The sequence below is a fragment of the Hippocampus zosterae genome, chromosome 1 (genome assembly GCF_025434085.1).
Source record: "Hippocampus zosterae strain Florida chromosome 1, ASM2543408v3, whole genome shotgun sequence".
Taxonomy (NCBI): Eukaryota; Metazoa; Chordata; class Actinopteri; order Syngnathiformes; family Syngnathidae; genus Hippocampus; species Hippocampus zosterae.
In genome coordinates, this window is record NC_067451.1 from 21,355,098 (window position 1) to 21,377,522 (window position 22,425).

At 43.2% G+C, this 22,425-nt stretch overlaps 2 protein-coding genes across 5 annotated transcripts in view; one reads left to right on the plus strand and one right to left on the minus strand.

Annotated features, from left to right (window-relative positions):
• Positions 1 to 22,425, plus strand: part of spock1 (SPARC (osteonectin), cwcv and kazal like domains proteoglycan 1) — a 109,982-nt gene that overhangs the window by 69,079 nt on the left and 18,478 nt on the right. For all 3 annotated transcript variants that reach the window (XM_052080953.1, XM_052080970.1, XM_052080962.1), the window contains 2 exons: positions 15,813 to 15,927; positions 18,927 to 19,059. In XM_052080953.1, coding sequence (XP_051936913.1) covers positions 15,813 to 15,927; positions 18,927 to 19,059 — 248 coding nt within the window. The remainder of the gene's footprint in view (positions 1 to 15,812; positions 15,928 to 18,926; positions 19,060 to 22,425) is intronic.
• LOC127610875 (uncharacterized) overlaps positions 1 to 22,425 on the minus strand; it is a 112,033-nt gene that overhangs the window by 12,437 nt on the left and 77,171 nt on the right. The window contains exon 2 of one of the 2 annotated variants that reach the window (XM_052081368.1): positions 10,467 to 10,540. The exons of the other annotated variant lie outside the window; for it this stretch is intronic. Within the exon in view, the coding sequence (XP_051937328.1) occupies positions 10,467 to 10,540 (74 nt within the window). The remainder of the gene's footprint in view (positions 1 to 10,466; positions 10,541 to 22,425) is intronic. 2 annotated transcript variants of the gene reach the window in all.

Genomic DNA, 22,425 nt, shown 5'->3' on the forward strand with positions numbered 1-22,425 from the left:
TAGCACTAACATCATTACAGTCTGAAAACATTACGTGTCTCATAGAATTTCAAGGTGCAAAGGCGGTAGACGCCTCAGGTAAATCTCCCCAGTGGACCACCTATCAGTTCTGATGTTTGTGATTTTGCAGAATTGGACAACCTCAATGTCGCGGACTGTCTTCATCTCTAAAGGTGCAAGGTGTTGTGCAATTTCACATGACACACATATATCATCCGAAAGGGGAGATCTTACAGTTTACGCGACAATGTCATGCACAAAGTCCAAGTAGTCTAATTTCTCTTTCTGCAATGTGGAAGCACGGCACACTCGCCATTGCACTCTTTACCTCCCTGATTCTGATGCCAATGAGGGATGTCACAAGGACTGTCTGGGAAAACGTTCCATCCCACAATGGTGCACAAAGGCATAAATGCCCTGTTACACCCATTTTTAACAGTGCACAGTCTTGCAAAATATCTAAAGAAAGAACACTCCACCTATATATATAATTTAAAAAAAATCCTTGACTCACCCCTCGGGTGGTGTCCGTCCCTCATTCAGCTCGGGTCCTCTACCAGAGGCCAGGAAGCTTGAGGGTTCTGCGCAGTATCCTTGCTGTTCCCAGCACTGCACATGACTGGACTGAGATGTCCGATGTTGTTCCAGGGATCTGTTGCAGCAACTCATCTGGTTTCGGGGTCAGTGCCCCGAGTGCTCCGACCACCACAGGGACAACTGTCACCTTTACCTTCCAGACTCTCTCCTTGGTCTTTCTCGAGTTTCTCGTGTTCCTTCTTTCTGATGGTTCCATCACTTGAGACCGCTACATCCACTCCAACAGCTTTCCTCTGCCCTTTATCTATGATCATGATATCTGGTTGGTTCGCCATTACCATCTTGTCAGTCTGGATCTGAAAGTCCCACATGATCTTTGCTCTGTCATTCTCTACCACCTTCGGAGGTGTTTCCCATTTTGACCTTGGGGTTTCCAGTCCATACTCCGCACAGATGTTTCGGTAGACTATACCAGACACCTTGTTATTATGGGGTTCCATGTAGGCTTTCCCTGCCAGCATCTTACACCCTGCAGTTATGCGTTGGATTGTCTCAGGTGCCTCTTTTCACAACCTACACCTTCGGTCTTGTCTGGTGTGATATCTGGGCCTCAATGGCTCTGGTGCTCAGGGCCTGCTCCTGAGCAGCCAGGATGAGTGCCTCTGTGCTGTCCTTGAGGCCAGCCCTCTCTAGACACTGATAGGATTTCTTGAGATCAGCCACTTAAGTGATGATCCGGTGGTACATCCCGTGTAGGGGCTTGTCCTCCCATGATGGTCCCTCTTCCAACACCTCATCCTCTGTTCCCCATTGTCTGACACATTCTCTGAGTATGTCATCCGTTGCAGCCTTTTCCTTGATGTATTCATGGAGCTTGGATGTTTCATCCTGGACAGTGGTCTCACACTCACTAGTCCCCGGCCTCCTTCCTTTCGGCTTGCGTACAGTCTCAGGGTGCTGGATTTGGGATGGAACCCTCCATGCATGGTTAGGAGCTTTTGCTTCTTAACGTCCGTGGTCTGAATCTTTTCCTTTGGCCACCTTATTATTCCTGCAGGGTATTTGATCACTGGCAGGGCATAGCTGTTTATTGCCCGGGTCTTGCCATTGAGCTCGCTTCTTAGGACTTGCCTCACTCGCTGGAGGTATTTGGCCGTAGCCGCTTTCCTTGTTGCCAGTTCGAGGTTGCCATTGGCTTGTGGTATACCGAGGTACTTGTAGCTGTCCTCAATGTCTGCTATTGTTCCTTCAGGGAGTGAGACCCTTTCAGTGTGGACCACCTTTTCTCTCTTAGTCACCATCCGACTACATTTCTCAAGCCCGAATGACATCCCGATGTTGCTGCTGTAGATCCTGGTTGTGTGGATCAGGGAGTCTATGTCCCTTTCGCTCTTAGCATACAGCTTTATGTCATCCATATAGAGGAGGTGGCTGATCATGGCTCCATTTCTGAAGCGGTATCCATAGCCTGTCTTGGCGATTACTTAGTCCTATGCAGAACAGCAGTGGGGCAAGTGCACCCCCTAGGTATATGCCACATTTGATGGACACTTGGGTAAGTGGCTTGCCATTGGCTTTAAGTGTGGTTTTCCACATTCTCATCGAGTTCGCAACGAAGGCTCTTAAGGTTCTGTTCTGGAGGAGGTGGGCAACAGAAGGATGCTAACTAAGCTAAAAGCTATGATGGCCAGTCCCTCCCACCCCCTCCAGCCCGCCCTGACAGCACCTGGTAGCTCCTTCAGCCAGAGACTGTTACACCCGCGCTGCAAGAAGGAGAGATACCGACGCTCGTTCCTACCGACTGCTGTCAGGCTGATGAATAAAAAATAACAATCATAATAATAATAATAATTAAATGATGTGAAGGAAAATTGTAAATAGTACTGCGATTTATCCATTTTGTGTTCATATTGCATTTAATTGAAAGATGCTTGTTGTTTTTTTCTCTTTCTTCTTTCTTCTTTCTACATACATTCTTGCTGCTGGAGGCTGTAAATTTCCCCAGTGTAGGACGAATAAAGGATATCTTATCTTATCTTATCTTATCTTGTCTTGTCTTGTCTTGTCTTGTCTTGTCTTGTCTTGTCTTGTCTTGTCTTGTCTTGTCTTGTCTTGTCTTGTCTTGTCTTGTCTTGTCTTGTCTTGTCTTATACAACTCCAAGCATTCAGTGATCCATGTATGTGGCATCGAGTCATAGGCTTTCTTGTAATCAATCCAGGCTGTGCACAGGTTGGTATGTCGGGACCTGCAGTCTTGTGCGACTGTTCTGTCAACCAGGAGCTGATGTTTGGCTCCTCTGGTATCTCAACCAATACCTTTCTGTGCTTCACTGATGTATTGCTCCATGTGTCCACTTATCTTAGCCGCAACGATGCCTGACCTGAGCTTCCATGTTTTGGAGAGACAGGTTATTGGCCGATAGTTGGATGGGACTACACCCTTTGAGGGATCTTTCATGATCAGGATCGTTCGCCCTTCGGTTAGCCATCCTGGGTGAGTCCCATCCCTCAGCAACTGGTTCATTTGTGCTGCTAGGCGCTCATGGAGTGCTGTGAGTTTCTTTAGCCAGTATGTGTGGACCATGCCCGGGCCTGGTGCTGTCCAGTTCTTCATATCTGAGACTCTTTCCTGTATGTCTGCCACTGTTATGGTAACTGAGTTCTGTTCAGGGAGGTTGCTGTGCTCTTCTCTCAGGGTCACCAGCCATTGTGCACTGCTGTTATGTGCAACCTCCTTCTCTCCATATGCCTTTCCAGTATCTTTCAGTTTCCAGTCTTGGTGGGTCAGCTCTGTTGTTAGGACCCTGCCACTGAGCGTACACTTTCGCAGGTTGTGTTGCGAACAGCCTGTTTATTCGTCTGGCTTCATTCTCTTTTGTGTACCGCTTTAGGCGGCTGGACAGGGCTTGAAGCCTTTGTTTGGCAGTTTCGAGTGCTTCAGGTATGGTCATCTGGATGTACCTCTCGGGTATCGGCCTTTTCATCACACTTCTCTGGGCCTCCGTCAATTGACTCATCAACATCTTTCCGAGCCGCCTTGATCTTAGCCTCCAACCGTCTTTTCCATGGTGAGTAACGTATCTCATGGCTTCCATGGTTGCTCTTATAGCCAAGCACCACTAGGATCACTGATGCTGAAGCGTATATCAGCTCATTGGTTTCCGTGATCGTTACGGTAGGGATCGCCCTCAGTGCTGCATTCACACTTTCCATTAGACTTTCAGGTGGTACTTCACATAGCCGTTGTAATCGGTTTCTAGGTTGCCCAGCTTTCATTCTCGCCATGATCTTAGCTTTCAGGTCAGTTGCTACCTCGCTCAGCATTTCATTCATTGGGGCTGGCCTCCCAATCTCATCATCTGCATTCATTGGGGCTTGCCTCCCAATCTCTGGTATGACCTCCTCCTCTGATCTGGCAGCCTGGGGCCCTTCACCATGGAACCTGCGTTGTACCTCATCAATCTCAAATTGTGACAACAGTTGCTGTTTGTGGATGTTGGAACACTGAGCTACTAGTTGTTTCGTGGTCAAACGTGACTAAATTTATATATATAAAATTATATTATATATTATATAGAATATTATATATAATATATATATAATATATTATATATAAAATATATAAAATTTTATATATATATATATAGAGAGAGAGAGAGAGAGAGACAGAGAGAGAGAGAGAGAGAGCGAGAGCGAGTTGTCAAACGATTAAAATATTTAATCTAATTAAAAATAGAACTGTCATAATTAACTCAAATGGACTAAAAAATTAATCGTGATTACTCACACATTTTTTATCGTTTCTGAATTTCCTTTTACATTTTTTGTCCTATTTTTCACCCATTTTAATGCTCTCATCAACATGGAATCATGAATATGTTTTCTATGTGCCAAATGCAAATATTTACTGAAATAACAATTTTGATTTTCAATTTTACATGAACATTTTTCACTTGGAGCAGTTATTCACACATAATCTCTCACACAATATTACTATCCATCAACAACAGTGAAAACAATATTTTGTCACACAACAGCTGCTTTAACAGCTTTTTTTATAAAATCAAAACAGAGCAATATAACATTATAAAGTGCACATCTAAGGTAAACTAGTACTCAGCCTATAGTAGATTTAAACCATGATTACATACTTCGTTTTTCTCAAGTTTACTGTGAACACAGCAGTCTGTTTCTGTATGTTTGTTGAAGAATAACGAGACACCGGACACCAGTATTCATTATCTGTGCCGCTGTATTCAAAACTGCCCGCCGTACAAAAAAGCGCACGCACTTCTCCCGTGCTGCTGGGGCAAACCATTCTGAAAGAGGGAGGGGGGGTCACTCCCCCTAACACAGTCAGGCTATGTTGATTGTGTTGGTCCTTCTTGTGCGGAAGTCTCTCTACAGTTTTTGTGTAGACCTCATTTCGAATGACAACACTGGAGACGTTTTATTTTCGCTCGGTCGCTACCACTGTCAGACAAACACAGAGAAGCTCCACCCGCTGTATTTATACGGACGCAGAACACTGTAACCGTCCACACAAAATAGTTCCAAACAAGTAACATCCCCTTGTGACGTGTGCCGCGTTAATCTCGCGAGTTAATTGGCAAATTAATGCCAATAAAAACGCGCTAAACTGACAGCTCTAATATATATATATATATATATATATATATATATGAGTACATACAGTACTTATACTGTTGCAGCAGGGTATGTATTTAATATAATAGTTTTTTTAATCGTCCATCGATCCATTTTCTCGTCCGCCTACCCTCACGAGGGTTGAGGGGGTGCTGCAGCCTCTCACAGCTGGAAATGGAAATGGCAAATGGAAGAGAAAGAAACAAATCAAAAATGCAGATTGTACACATGTATCATGCTGAATGGGTAATTAAAAAAAAAAAGCAATTACGTGTTTTGATATAATTCACTGAGATAAGAGGCATGTCAACATAGCACAATCTTAGGATCAACAGCTCATAGAAAAGACAAATTCACAAAAAGCTCATCTGCAGAATTGCGCTGCCTGTGGCTGTATAATTACTTTTTTCTTCTGCATATTAATCAGCACATATATAATGATGCTGGTATGCTCGTGTCAGAAATTATGGAAATGCTTTGAGTGCATACATGGATACTATAAGTCACTTACAGATGAAGAAATAATGGAAAGTTGATGATTTTTTTGCTGAAATAGTCTTTATTTATTTTCTATTGTGTATTGCAACAAAACATGACTTTGTTTTAGTCTTGTGCCTGTTTATGAGTTGAATACATATTGTGGACCACAGTCTTGTTTCATCAAATTATCTACAACTGTTCTTTGTGAACAATGAAAACTTGGTAGATAATAGCAACAGAGATAGAAATGAATCTCTTGTATCATTTTATTTAGAAATTAAAAAAAAAAGAAGGACATAAACGATTCGGTGGTCTCCAAGTGCCCACTTCGCACACCTGTTATCACGCTAGTCAACTTTACATCATCAATCCGTGGAGGTTTGCTTGCAGCTCCTTATAAATGTACTTTAAGCACCTGCCGTCGGACACCAGAAAATCATTTTCTTTTTACACCATGTCAAGGATCAGCTGTGCTCCTATTGCGTGCCACATTTTAAGACAATGAGAGGAGATATTTTTATTGGTGGCGAATCAAGTCGGCTGTGTTCACACACACACACACACAACAGCATAGGCCACCCTTTTTTAAGTACGCTCTCACCATCGCTGCTTATTATGTATGTGCTTATGAGTAGGCTTGGTGCGTGTGAATCTCCTGTTGAGATTAACCCGTATTTGAAATAGGACTCCTGATACTGTCTGTCTATTAAATGTAGCCTTCTCTTTATTGTAAGTCATAGGCTCCTCCTCTGTCTCCTGGATGGGCATTTTCCCCTTCCCCAATAAACTTTTCAAAGACGTTTGTTTTTTATGTGGTAACCTATCACGTGACTGGGAAGCGCGCATTCACCTGTGTCAAGACTGACATACTGTAGACTGATAGAACAGAGAATCCGGTAATTTTTCAAAATAACACATCTTTCAGATTCCGAAATGAATAAAACAGAAAGAATGTTCAGTAAGTTATTTATTCTTTCTGTGCAGCCCGGCACCAAATGACCGGTACTGGTCCGCGGCCCGGCGGTTGGCAACCCCTGGTCTAATACACCTCCATGCTGAGTTAGACAACTTGCCACGCTAGACTTGTGCTGGCCACAAAGATGAGTCCCTTTGCTTTCACATCCACTTCTTTCAATTCTTCCCGAGGGATGTCAATGCTTTCCCAGGCAAGCAGAGAAACTTGGTCTCTCCAGCATGTCTGGGGTCGACCCCGGGGCCATTTGCTGGCGTGACATGCTCGGAACACCTCACTAGGGAGGCTTCCAGTAGGCCTACAAATCAGAGCTCTGTCATCCACAGGTCCTCTGAGATTTTTTTTAATTTTTGGTTAGCAACTCTGGCCAAAGTGGAGATTTGGGAATATGTTTCATGTTCCATGTTTGATTGTGGACAGTCATAACCAGAGAATATCTGTCAGCCAGTCCGCCATCATCAGTCAGTCAACTCTGGCACCAACTGCACTTGTATCCCTGCAGCACAAATTATTTCCATGCCGCCTCTCTTCTTTTTGTTCCGACTTCTCAAGGACTGTCTGTCAACATGTCCTGTATGTATAAAGGGGAGAGAGAGAGAATGTATTGCTCTCTAGCGCTAGACTCATTCCTTAATAAAACATTTTTAAAAAGCACCATCAATCTTACTCTATGTTGTGATTGAGTGGATATTTAATTTTTATCTTGTTGAAATATTTGTGGGTGGCACGGTGGACGACTGGCTAGCAGTCAGCCTCACAGTGCAGAGATGCAGGGTTCAATTCCGGTTCCGGCCTTCCTGTGTGGAGTTTGCATGTTCTCCCCGTGCCCGCATAGGTTTTCTACGGGTACTCCGGTTTCCTCACGCATTCCAAAAACATGCATGACAGCTGAATGGGACATTCGGAATTGTCCCTAGGTGTCAGTGTGAGTGCGGATGGAGTTCCCAGGGAGCGTTTGGGAATTTACAATCAACTAAAAATCAAAATGTGTTGATCATACCCGTGGAGCAGAGGGGTTGTCAATAACATCATGTTGCAAAAGAATAAAATAATGGTATTTAGTGCACTTAAAATGGTCATTATTGACAATCTTTAAAAAAAGCAATAAAAAAACTAACATTTAACACGCATTTAACGATGACCTACCTATTCTTACCGTTCCTCCATGATTGACAATTATGCTCGTTTTTGAAGGTTTTTTTCCCTTGTTTGTCTTTCCTCCAAGGAAGCCAATTATTGAACATGATATGTATTGCTTGGTATACGCAATTTGATTGAAACATGTTTTGTTCTGTTTACGTAAACCGTGACAATAAACAATTTCTACCTGAAATGAATCCTTCACGCTATTTCACTTTGAAGCTGCCTTCAAAGACTTGAGTTTGCTCCTTTGTGCCCATCCCAAAAATGATTTTGCTGCCAGCAACAAATTCCCATCCTCGTGTGCATGCAGAAACGTTCACTATATTTTTGGGTGATGTATATTGGTAATGTAGTGGTGACGAGTATTCCGAATCACCCATCTTTTGCCAAGATGTGTTCTCCGGTGTAAATTTTTCCGCTGATATTCAAACTAAAGCAAGCTGTTTATCTTCTCCATTGTTCACTTACATCCACAATGATATGATTTGCCCGTGTTTTCAATAATTAATTTTCTGCATGATGAAGCCGTTCTGTCACCGCATCCTCCCAGAGGCACCCGTCTCTGTGTTTTCATCTCTCCATCATCCTTTGCTCCGGTGCTTCTTACAGGCCAAACAGTGTACCCCTGGGGAGTATTGACAACACGGATAGTGGCGGCAATTTTATCTCCTCATCATCTGTTTGTCTTGTTTCCCTCAGTAGCAGCCCCAACCCCCAGGTAAAATAGGAGAAAGACCGTTGTAATTAGTCAAGGACTTAAAGTGATGCTTGTGTTTCTAACAACAGCCATGGATTTGTCCTCTGGGTATTGTTTTTTTAAGCTCTTGTTTATTTAATTTTAAACTTGTGTCTTAGACGCTTTGAGGAACAGTAGCTTAGTGGAGCCAACACTGGATTGCCGGGTGGGGGAAAAAAGAACAAATCTGTACAAATATACATGAGTGTGCACAGAGTCCAAAAATATGTTGTTGACCTTCGTCCACCTATGTGGCAATTATTTTGAGGTCACCTTCCAGTGTCTGACAGGCCATGTCAGCAATGTAGCCTCTTATATTGGACGGCACGTTCCAATCAATAGTTTCCATTCTTGCCTCCTAAAGGACATGCTCACATTTAATAAAGCCTGACTCGATCTGCAACAGAACACCAAGTGACAAATATTTCAGCTGTTAACTGCCAGCTGCAATTGGAGAAACAATTGTTGTTTTATTCTCAAAGTCCTGTTTGAAGTGTTGCGTCAGTTTAAAGATGCTTTAGATGTCTTCTTGAATGAATATGAATTCCATTTTTTTCCATCCGCCCAACAAATTGTCATGTTTTTAGCCTGCTCTCATGAAAATCGGCGTAAAGATGCAAAAGCACTGTCAAACAAAGTTAAGTCATCCAATGCCTTAGGGCTGACATGAGACACTGTGACCTTTTGTACAAAGTTTTAAATTCTGAATTAATTAGATGACATAAAATCGCTGAGTATAATTTTATGACTGTACAGACTGTTTTGATTCATCCAGACTCTTACTGTATAGTTGAATGTAGCACAGCAATTGTTTATGTTAACTGAAGTTGACACGTGGTCCAAAAGTCCGGAATCAAAGCGGATCCCAAATGTAGACAATGATAGATCGTTTGACAAAAATATATTAAAATACAACGCAAGACCGACAAAGATCGTGTCCTAATCCTACCCCAGCCAACTTTTTTTTTCCCCTCCGAGGAAAAAGTCCCTTAGTGATAAGGACACTTGTACAAATAACACTAGAATTTGCCACACTCAATGTTTGAACATATACTTACGTCAACGTAAAGACATTTTAACATTGCTTTGCGTAATTACACTATGGCCTCAGTTCTTACTTGGGACGTAACAATCCAAAACGTCACAATATGATACTATCACAATATGAAACTCACAATACCATAAGGACCACGATATTGTGTGAAAATTGGCAATATAAAGAAAAACTCAAAAATAGTGTCTAAAAACTTATGATGTTTAAAGCTCATATTGAAAAAAAGCACAATATCTAACAGGTATGCATCTTTTAATATAATGATATGATGACGACAATATCATTGCAATTTTAACATGGTTATATCGCGATACTACAGTTACCATTACATGCCGAGTTATTACATTTGAAATGATTTTTTTCCTCTACCTGGCAAGTATCATAGTAGCCAAACAAAAATGTAGTACACAAAGTTCTTTCGTTACTGGCCAAACGTTATGTTGGAGGTTGAGGACTTTTATTATGCAACTGGTCAGTTGTTACATTATTGATGCATCACTTTTTTTTTAAGGGACAATTTTTTTCCATTGTGGGCCATTATTACATTATGGGCTTCTACAAGTCTTCACGTGTTGGAAATAAAGAAATTTGAAATCAAAATACAAGCTGATGTTAGCTGTCAGATGCATCTTCCATCCATCCATCCATCATCTACCGCTTATCCGGGGCCGGGTCGCGGGGGCAACAGCTTTAGCAGGGAAGCCCAGACTTCCCTCTCTCTAGCTACTTCTTCCAGCTCTCCCCGGGGGATCCCGAGTCGTTCCCAGGCAAGCTGGGTGACATAGTCTCTCCAGCGTGTCCTGGGTCTTCCTCGGGGTCTCCTCCCGGTGGGACATGACCGGAACACCTCACCGGGGAGGCGCTCAGGAGGCATCCGAATCATATGCCCAAGCCACCTCATCTGGCTCCTCTCGATGTGGAGGAGAAGTGGCTCGACTCTGAGCCCCTCCCGGATGACCGAGCTTCTCACCTTAATGAGTTTTCTCCGCAGGGTGTCCGCTGCGGAGAAAACTCATTTCGGCCGCTTGCAACCGGGTCCATTTTTTTTTCCAGATGCATCTTAAGAAAATAAAAATAAAATTACATGATCTGTTTTTCCAGGCTTTGAAAAAAGCTTTATTATGCCAAAGCATACAAATGCTATTCTTTATGACCAGCATGATTTTTTTCTTCGCCCCTTATATACACCAAAAACTTCATATCCATTTTCTTTAAACACAACATGATGGCCAGTTGAGCCTTGATGTTTTTGAAGACTGAGAGTTTTTGAGACCCCTCCGTGAGTCGTCACCTTACCGTGGTGGAGGGGTTTGTGTGTCCCAATGATCCTAGAAGCTAAGTTGTCTGGGGCTTTATGCCCCTGGCAGGGTCACCCATGGCAAACAGGTTCTAGGTGAGGGGCCAGACAAAGCACGGCTCAAAGACCCCAATGATGAAAACAATAAATGGATCTAGGTTTCCCTTGCCCGGACGCGGGTCACCGGGGCCCCCCTCTGGAGCCAGGCCTGGAGGTGGGGCTCGTTGGCAAGCGCCTGGTGGCCGGGCCTACACCCATGGGGCCCGGCCGGGCACAGCCCGAAGAGGCAACATGGTACTCGCTGGTGTACACCAGCAGTAAGGGATGCCGTCAAGCTGAAGAAGGAGTCCTATCGAGCCTTTATGGCCTGTGGGACCGCAGAGGCAGCTGACGGGTATCGACTGGCCAAGCGGACCGCGACTTCGGTGGTCGCCGAGGCAAAAACCTGAGCGTGGGAAGAGTTCGGTGAGGCCATGGAAGCCGACTTCCGGACGGCTTCGAGGAAATTCTGGTCCACCATCCGACGTCTCAGGAGGGGGAAGCAGTGCACCACTAACACTGTGTACAGTGGGGATGGGGCGCTGATGACTTCGACTCGGGACGTTGTGAACCGGTGGGCAGAGTACTTCGAAGACCTCCTCAACTCCACCAACACGCCTTCCTTGGAGGAAGCAGAGCCTGGGGACTCTGAGGTGGGCTCTCCTATCTCTGTGGTTGAAGTCACCGATGTGGTTAAAAAGCTCCTCGGTGGCAAGGCCCCAGGGGTGGATGAGATCCGCCCGGAGTTCCTCAAGGCTCTGGATGTTGTGGGGCTGTCCTGGTTGACACGCCTCTGCAACATCGCGTGGTCAACAGGGAGAGTGCCTCTGGATTGGCAGACCGGGGTGGTAGTCCCTCTTTTTAAAAAGGGGGACCGAAGGGTGTGTTCCAACTACAGAGGGATCACACTCCTCAGCCTCCGTGGTAAGGTCTATTCAGGAGTGCTGGAGAGGGGGGACCGTCAGGAAGTCGAGCCTCAGATTGAGGAGGAGCAGTGTGGTTTTCGTCCCGGCCGTGGAACAGTGGACCAGCTCTACACCCTTAGCAGGGTCCTTGAGGGTATGTGGGAATTCGCCCAACCAGTCTACATGTGTTTTGTGGACTTGGAGAAGGCGTTTGACCATGTCCCTCGGGGAGTTCTGTGGGGGGTGCTTCGTGGGTATGGGGTACCGAACCCCCTGATACGGGCTGTTCGGTCACTATACCACCAATGTCAGAGTTTGGTTCGCATTGCCGGCAGTAAGTCGGAATCGTTTCCAGTGAGGGTAGGACTCCGCCAAGGCTGCCCTTTGTCGCCGATTCTGTTCATAACTTTTATGGACAGAATTTCTAGGCACAGCCGTAGCGTTCAAGGGGTCCGTTTTGGGGGCCTCAGTATTGCATCCCTGCTTTTTGCAGATGATATGGTGCTGTTGGCTCCTTCAAACGGGGCTCTCCAACTCTCACTGGAGCGTTTCGCAGCCGAGTGTGAACGCGGTTGGGATTAAAATCAGCACCTCCAAATCTGAAACCATGGTCCTCAGTCAGAAAAGGGTGGAGTGCCCCCTCCGGGTCGCGGAGGAGATCTTGCCCCAAGTGGAGGAGTTCAAGTATCTTGGGGTTTTGTTCACGAGTGGGGGCAGGAGGGAGCGGGCGATCGACAGGCGGATTGGTGCAGCGTCTCCTGTGATGCGGCCGTTGTATCGGTCTGTCGTGGTGAAGAAGGAGCTGAGCCAAAGGGCGAAGCTCTCAATTTACCGGTCGATCTACGTCCCAACCCTCATCTATGGTCACGAGCTATGGGTCGTGACCGAAAGAACGAGATCCCGGATACAAGCGGCCGAAATGAGTTTTCTCCGCAGGGTGTCCGGGCTCTCCCTTAGAGATAAGGTGAGAAGCTCTGTCATCCGGGAGGGGCTCAGAGTCGAGCCGCTTCTCCTCCACATCGAGAGGAGCCAGATGAGGTGGCTTGGGCATCTGATTCGGATGCCTCCTGAGCGCCTCCCTGGTGAGGTGTTCCGGGCATGTCCCACCGGGAGGAGACCCTGAGGAAGACCCAGGACACGCTGGAGAGACTATGTCACCCAGCTGGCCTGGGAACGTCTCGGGATCCCCCGGGGAGAGCTGGAAGAAGTAGCTAGGGAGAGGGAAATCTGGGCTTCCCTGCTAAAGCTGTTGCCCCCGCGACCCGGCCCCGGATAAGCGGTAGATGATGTATAGATGGATGGATGGTTTTTGAAGACACTAAATATTTGATGTAGCCTCACTGGTTTGAATTTATCATCTTTGCAGCAATCATGGGTTTTTGCTAAATGAAAAGGTTTTACTTCGGAAATGTGCTCACCATTTCCATAAATGTCTTTTTTTTCTGCCAACACATTCTTGCGAGCCACTGGGATTTTTTTTCTGGACTACACAGTATATGTAAATCAGGAGTTTTCCCTTGATACGAATGAATACATCTGCAATGAGACTCGTCAGTCAGGCTATGTCAGGCATCATCGCACGTTGATGGGAATAAAGTTATAGCCTGTATTAGAATAAGAGTAGAGGGCAGTTAAAGGAAGTTAGCAGCCTAAATTTGCCAGTGAGAAGTATATTAATAAACCTCAACTTTTATCTCATTGGAGTATTTCTCTTTTTGTGCATTTGTCCATTCTTTACAATGCATATCTCCTCAGTCCAGCTGCATAAAGCATAAATCTTAAAACCCCCAGCAGGAGAAAAAACATTTAAAAGCCTCCTTCATATCTTAATCAACGGGCGTTTTATCATGCCCAGCCCACGTCTTGCGCAAAGTGCACTCTAACAGTGTGCATGGCTGGAGTTTTCTTCTATTTGTTGTTTTCGTAGAAGAGCACAGGTAGAAAGGGGTGTTTGCACCGTTGTGAGCGTGAACACAGCTGACTTGTTTCCCGGGCAGTGGAAGCGGCCCCTTCAATCCCTTCCTTTAATTCAACACAAGAGAGGTGCACACAGTGTTTAACATTGCAGAAGGAGGTATAAGCTTGCTGAAGCTCATGCAGACAATCAATGCAAAGCATGTACAGTACTTTTATAAGGAACTGCAAGCAGACTTCCACAGGTGGATGATATCTAGTTGGTCAAGATCATCACAGATCAGTGCTGTGTTGTGGGCACTTGGCGAGGCCCTTCCACCCCAATCTTTTGTGACTGTGTAACCTCAGCCTACAATTCCGCAGTCTTGCTGCGGCCCAGGCGTGTGTTATAAAATATAATAAAGATTATGATAATGATTTGTTCAATGACTTGATTTCTACAATGATTCAGACGGTTTGACACACGCTGTTGTCGTATTTATGAATGAAATATGATGACATCCATAACACACGTCTGTGGAGCTCAGAATATGTCTGCCTGCACCATCACCAAAATTGCATGACACCACCTACGCCGCAGCCTAGGACTGCCTCTCTCTACAAAAATAGAGCCCAACATATTTTAGTGTTCATGGGAAAGCGCTGCCTGAGTCATTGTCTAAATATGGGGTGTTGAGTGTGAATATATTATGCGTGTCTGAGATAAAATCCCTCATTTGTATGGCTTTGTCTTTATTTCCAATTTTTCTCTGAGCAGAGGTCACACACTAATCCTTAATTGTCCTCCAATCATCTGCTAGCTAGATACAAACTTCTCATTCCCTCACGATTGTTCTGCCTTCTTATCCTCTTAACTCTTCTTGCCCTCTTTGCTGCACTCGCTTGTCACTCCCCTGTGGAGATAAAGTCATTTTGAAACGAAGTGATATAAAATGGCTTTTTTCCAGGCATTGATAGATAGAGGTGAGGACTTTCCTAAATAACCCAATGATGGAAAGACACTGATATGGAATGTGTTTTTGTGTCAGTGCATGTTTGACAGATTGTGTGAAACAAGCTTGGGTATAACATATGGTGCTATATATTAAGAAACTGTTTCACTGTGCGCGTTCAGTCTAGAGACAGAAAATTATCAAAGATGATTTGACAGTAGTAAGTCGTCGGCGGTTTTTGCATTCCAATTTTACCGAGAGTAAAGCCAGCTTAATCACGTCACTGTCTTTGGCAGTAATGCTGATAAAATGGCTTGTAAACAGTGCTGCATTGTGGGATTGGGTCGGATAGTACTTTGATCTCATCAGTTGCCAGCTGGGGCACAAATACAAGCCATTATCCTCCTAACGAAGACAAGGACATTCATTTTTATATGATGCTCTCAGTAACAGGGCAAGGACTTGTGCAGGCTTTCTCTCTGGGCTAGGTTCTAATTAGCCACACTGAAATATCTGTTTAAGCAGTTGCTGTTTAAAACATGTTCTGATCACATTGTATATCAGCAAGCATACACTTTAATAACTTTTGAATGCCTTATTTCACATTGTGTCTGATGCAATCTGTGTGAATGTGAATGGAGTGTCCACAAAAGCAGATATAGGTGCTTAGTTGGAATCTTACTTCATGAGTACATTACTTTGCTTTATACCTTCCCATTTTCTGACATTTATTAATGCGCATGGAGGAACCCAAACAGAACGTGGTGGGTTGACACAGAACGGAATGCTATCACAACCACAGGTGGAAAGGTAATGCAGTGCCCTCGTAACTCAGAGCACATCACTGATACTGGGATAGACAATGAATGACACACACGGAGGGAGGAAAATGACCAATACATAATTCATGCATTATGTCTTGGGCAAAAGACCGCTTTGGCCACCAGAGACATAGATGGTGTTCTTTTCTTTGTTGGCTTCATTCACATGGGTATAGACTGAGAGCTTCTTTGACTTGCTAAAGAAGCTCTAATGCTGTTTCATTTGTCCAGAGCTGAGGCACCGTTTTTTTCTTGAAACAAAAACTGATTTTTCAGCCTTCATTTTGAGTCTCCCTCAAAGATGACATTTTGTGAATTCTCCCTCGCTCTTTAGGTTCTGACACCACTAAGGACCCATGTCTGAAAGTGCACTGCCCCCCTCATAAGATGTGTGTCAGCCACGACTACCAGACAGCCATATGTACCAATCACAAGCCGCCAACTCACAGGTAAGGAATTGCTCTATGGTCTATTATGCATAGTTTGGTTAAGAACGATGGTTATAAGACACTATTCCACAAGACTTTGCATATAGCAGGGAAACATAAGACTACAAAATTACTCCTCCGTGCTTCACTGGCAATTTTAAACATATTTGCAAAACCACTTCATTCTTGTCAAACAATACACTTATTTGTAAACTCGATGCACTCAGTCAGGGCACTATCAGCTCTAATTTGTTTGTGCGTTCAACCTTGCAATGATCCCAGTTTTCACTTCGAAAACGTTTCATCTTGAAACATCATCATTTCCAACCTACATCTCAAAGTAATTTTTCGTAACTGTCTTATGTCACTGGTTTTAATTGATTTCTCATTAGCTTCTAAGTCATTAGCTTCTAAATCAATTTGTTTTGATCCTTCCCCCTCATATTGAATGAATAACACATCCAATTTACCGCTTAATGCATCAAATGATTCCAATGCAATCTGTATTTTGCTAACGCATCACTCACTTAAGCCACAGACCATAAAATCATTTTAGCCTGCTTTAAATTGTTTTCATGAGATTCTTATTTCATCATTGCTGGTTCAATAACTTAGTTGCTTTATGCATACCATTGAGGATATGACTTCATGCTTCTCATAGGCTCACCCCATGCTATTTGGAATGGCACTTTTGGTGCGATTTTTGGCACCTTGCTTTGGTGTATAAAATTTTGACGTATGTACTGTATGTAATGGGAAATATAAGGGATATCTAGCCATATCAGGGATGGGCAAATTTTATTTATGATGACTATTTTTAAAATGAAAAGCAAAAATATACAGTATATGTTGGAGTTATTGAGGCATAACATGTTTGATTTCCATTTTCTTATTATGGTACCAAAAAAAAACAAACATTCATTTTAGGAAAGGGAGAGGAGCATTAACTATCTTGTGCTCTTAGCCTGGAAAGCCGAACCCACTACGTCACGCGTTGGCGGTGGAATTCCATCCGCATTCAAAATGGCGTGCGAGAGAGACGGTAGTTTGTTAACATCATTCAGCATCAAATCATTTTTTTAATAACCACAAACACAATCAATAAAACATCAGAAGCTGACAGCACTGGAAGCATTTTTTTCAAAAGAAGAGTTGTTTTTTGGGGGGGGCGGGGGGGGCGTCACTTCCACTCTTCGCAAATTGGTTCATTTCACTCTCTGTTTGCTCAGGTTCGCCCTGCGCTTGGTGAGTCTGTGACTAGACTCAATTGCTGGTACAGCAATAAGTCTGGATTTCCAAGCTATCACGCTCTTGCCACACACTACTCTATATACAAATACAGTGCAGCTCTGCCTTTGGCTAATGAATACCAGGGCTATTGATATGCTTTTGGGAGTCGGTCAAAATAAACTAATTTAGCAACACTTGAATAATCAGTACGGCACAGAAGAACTAGTGTGGTACAAACGCAACTTGCAGCAGCATGTTAACAACCTCTCCCAGACTGAACTAAAGCAATAACAAATGCCGTTGGTGTTTTTTACAGCATACTAATTCAACTGTGCCACCGCTAAAATGTCACTAGCCTGCCTGATTTCCTCGTTCCTCTGGATTTGCAGCGGGAATGCTAAGTAGTATGCAAAGTTGCTACACACTAGCTACAGGGACCTGGCTTGTTACTGTGGCAAAGGTTTTTCCTTCCACCGTGCAGAACTACACTTCAAATTTTTAACATACGTAAATTAAGATTAGAAGTGTCCTTTTCAACATGCTGTTCGCATTGTGGAACTCGAGCGTTCATAGGAGTTCTCCCAACCAGTGAACATGGGCTTTGGGGACTGGGAGAAGCTGTTCGATCATGTCCCGCAGGGAGTTCTGTGTGGGGTGCTTCGGGCATATTAGGTACCAAATCCCACTTCAAAAAGTCCAGTTAAGCTTTTCAGTGTTAATTCTTACCCACCTCTATCCTGCTGTGAGGAGGCTCTAATAATGAGAGATTATAGCCTTTCCAAATTAGTGCAGCATGGGAAATTCCAGCAGTGTCCTGGAGCTTTGTGCAATGTGACAAATCAAGAGGAGAGAATATTTCCAGTGCTGTATTTTATGATAATGTCCTTAGTACACATGTCCAGTCAGCCACATTTATTTTTTTTAAGTGATACTGTATTTGCAAGGCCTACAATAGCATTTTTGGGATGGTGGGGTAATAATATATACAGGCACTGCCTACTTACTGTATGTGGTGTGCCAGACGTATGTTTTCCCGTATCTGTCAGCCTGGTTTAATTCATCAAGTTTGTGCACGTGTATGTTTGCGGTTCTATTCTGCTCTGATTATTAGTGACTAATGGATTGGGTCGGAAGGCACACCACCTTACAATTTTTTTTGTTTTATTTTTAACTATAATTTAAAGCCAGTGTCCTCTTAGGCTACCTGCAGAAATTACTGAACGCACAGTGGTATGCATGCCTGTCCAGCGGATGGTCCGACGCTTTGCATGTGTACCAACTTATATTTTCTTTTTATTGGAGTAGCCTTCGACTGCAAATATATGAACGGTGGATAAATATTTGATAAACCGATATAGCTGGACACAGTTAAACTTTTCAATAAAAAGTTATATGTACAAATGCTGCTGCTATTCCTGTTATTACTTTGAGGTATTTCCACATGCCCAGTCGGATACGTTACACTATAATGTGATAATAAGGGATTCTTTGTATCATACGTAAATAGGTAAATTAAGTTAAAAAATATATATTTTCAAACTTTCCTTTTTTGTCTTCGTATCCCCTTTAATAGGTTATTTTTCTACTTTGGACAGTATATTTTTAGACATGGTGCTATTTCTTGTTTTATTCACAAGTACAATCTGGGTCTTGTTCACTCACTTAGGACATGTTGAGCAAATGCTTTGGAGGAACATTTTCTTGCCTTGGAAGTTAATAAGTGTTTGTACTGTAGATTTATTTTTTTTTTCTTGAAGAGAACATTGGTGTTTTTGTTTCTTGTCATGTAGTCTGAAAGCCCAGAAAGGCAGCGTGGGCCACAAGCATCGGTTTGAAGCGGGAACTCACGGGAACTGCAAACTGTGTTCATCAGTTCATTCAATTCCGGTGTGTGGATCCGATGGACACACCTACTCTTCAAAGGTAAAATTCCCTGATGTCTTCCCCCCATTTAAAAAAAAAGATATCCGTTTTCTTATTTCATGCCTTAGTTCCACTTTTCGTGATGACATCTGAATCAGAATTGCCTTTATTGTCATTGTATAGAATGAGTTTCGTAAAAAATAAAATAGAATAAAATAAAATAACGGTTTAATAAATGCAACACTCAACAACACATAACAACAGCAGCATTAGTGTTTTGAGGCTTATATTGCATGCAGGACACATATTGCACATGAATGAAATGGCTCAGATATTGCTCATTATTGCACACGTGAGGTAAGTGAGTTTAGGTTTAAAATGCAGTAGCTTTGATTATTTATTTATTTATTTTTAACTTGTGGTCTTTCAATTATTTATTAAATAAAAATGTAGACAATTACATTTCGGCACAGTTTTTCTTTAGATTCCATCTGTCTTTTGTCCTTCTTCTGAAGCTTCAAGGTTCATGCTGGGAACGTGAGCCTTCTTTGGCAAAGCTCTTTTTTACCCTCTTGATCCTCGTCACAACCAATCTCCTTGGCTGTTAAAGCTACACTGAAGGGTGCGATGCCCAATCCGAGTGTTTTGATCAATTCTATATTTTTATGGACTCAATCAAATTCCAAAAACCAAAACAACTTCAAATATGACTGTAACGTGTCTGAGATGTGATATGCACGTGCATAAAGCATGACATATAGTGATGTCCAGCCAAAGAATAGATGTCACATGGTGCAGTTTACAGACGTAAATATGGTCTCATGTGCCAGGGCTCATTTTATCGTCTCACATTACCAGACTAGCAAGGTCGGAGGAGGTAGAAATATTTTGGGAGGCAGGACAGAAGTGCATTACAAGGATGAGGATGGATGGGGATAGAGAACGATTATTATTTGAATAAGGATGGAGGGAAAAAAATGGAAGGCTACCCAGGTCGAGGATGGAGGGCGGATCGGCAAAATAGGGTAAAGTGCCCATCTCTGGATGGTGTCATGTCATTGTAACATGTAACAAATGAACGCCCTGCGTGGATGAATTACTACTGTCATCACAAAGATGCACATTATCCTTCATGTTTCATGTCAGATTAAAGTCAAATTAAAGACAGCAGTTGTTACACAAAACAACTTTGCACGTTCATGGACGATATCAGTCGTCTCTTGAGCACTCTAGACCGCCGCTGTGGAGTGCATGTTGGGTTTTCATTGATGTATAGGTTGGGTGTGTGCTTCATACTACAGGCTCATTACATCCATCCATCCATTTTCCGATCCAGTTTATCCTCACTAGTGTCGCGAGGGGTGCTGGAGCCTATCCCAGCTGTCTTCAGTCAGCAGACTGGGGACACCCTGAACCGGTTGCCAGCCAATCTCAGGGCACACACAGACGAACAAACATCCGCGCTCACACTCACACCTCGGGACAATTTTTCGAGTGTTCCATTAACCTGCCATGCATGTTTTTGCAATGTGGGAGGAAACCGAAGTGCCTAGAGAAAACCCATGCAGGCACAGGGAGAACATGCACCTCTGCCTGTGAGGTCCACGCGCTAACCACTCGCTCACTAGGCCGCCGCATTACATTCATATCCACTTTATATCCATATATGAACGAGGCCCAATTGCACTGTTCACACTTTATGGGGAAAAAAAAACAGACGTGACGCATACGGGCCAAAAAATTGAAATTGAGCTGCAAGCAAGCCAACATGGCCATAGTAACAAAGATACAGATTAGAAATATGACATAATATGAGTTGGTATAGCCAGTAGAACTTAGTGTAACGAATGCATCTTTGTGTCAAAAAAGATTAATTCAAGTGCCTTTTGGCCTTTGAGCCGTGAGTGAGTTCATTGACATCCATTCATGCTTGTGGTACCAATTATCTTACCTATCAGAATCAGAATCATCTTTATTGGCCAAGTTTGTAGAACATACAAGGAATTTGTCTCCAGTATAACACGCTGCATTACTATCATCGTAAACAAGGAAGTGCCTTCCCTTGTTTACATATCGAAACATGTAGTGCCATACACAGAACCTTGAGACTTGCATTGAAATCGAGTAAAGTGTAAGAGAAATTATTGTGAGTCTATTTTTATTTTTGGAAACAGTAGGGTTAAATAGTAGGTGTTGTGTTGAGCAGAGCCACGATTCATTTTAAAAGGTGGAGGTAATGCACCAAATGTTGTTAGCAGTACGCTTAAACGGTTCACTAGATTGACAAATAAGTGTATGCTAGTGTCGCTGATGATGTAGTGGTACACTGACCTGACTTGTATGCGGGCAGTTTGGGATCGGCCATTTGTCCCAATGTGTGCCCAGCGACTGACTGGTGACCAGTACCAGTGCCTTTCGCCCGAAATCAACTGGGATAGGCTCCAAAGACTCCCCGTGAGCCATTGTGGATAGGATAGTATTGCACTATACTATCCTAACCACAATGGCTCCGTTTACCGTATTTTTCGGATTATACGTCGCTCCAGATTATAAATCGCACCAGCCAAAAAATGCATAATTAAGACGGCAAAAACATATATAAGTCGCACTGGAGTATCAGTCACATTTTGGGGGGAAAATTTATTTGATAGAATCAAACACCAAAAACACATTTCATCTTGAAAGGGAATTTAAAAATAAAACTAATGAACAACAGGCTAAATGAGTGTACGATATGCTAACGTTACATGACGCTTAAACAACGAACTGTGATTGTGCCTGGTATGTTCACGTAACATATTATGAGTTATTTAGACAACTATAGCACAAAGAACATGCTAACAAATGTACCAAACCATCAACGTCACTCCAAATCACGAAACCCAATCAAATCTTCATGCTCAGTGTCACTTTTAAACAACTCCGCCAACTCCGAAGGTAAAAGATGCAGCGCTTCCTCTTCTAAGTCGCTTACGTCAGAGTCATCGTAAGTTGTTTTTCTCAGTTATTGCCAACGTGGAAAGTATCAACACAGGCCGAGAGCACCCTCTTGCGGTTTAATGTGAAAATAACATGTCATGTGTCCAATGCGTTAACCATTTCACACATAAGTCGCTCCAGAGTATAAATCGCACCGCCGGCCAAACTAAGAAAAAAAAACTTACTTATACTCTGGAAAATACGGTATTCAAATTGGATTTTTCATCTGTTGGACTATGATGTTTTGTTTTGTTTTTGTTTTGGTTTTTTTGGGGGGGAAGGAAGTTGTCAGTTTTTATGTCAGTGGTTGTGCATTCCTAGTTTTAAGACCAATTATGATCAAAATCTTAAACTTTTAGACTGCCAAAAGTTAGAAGAGCTACTCTAAATTTCATCATTACTGCTAGTTAACATATTGGCTCTAGTTTACTCCAGCAGGTAGACGTG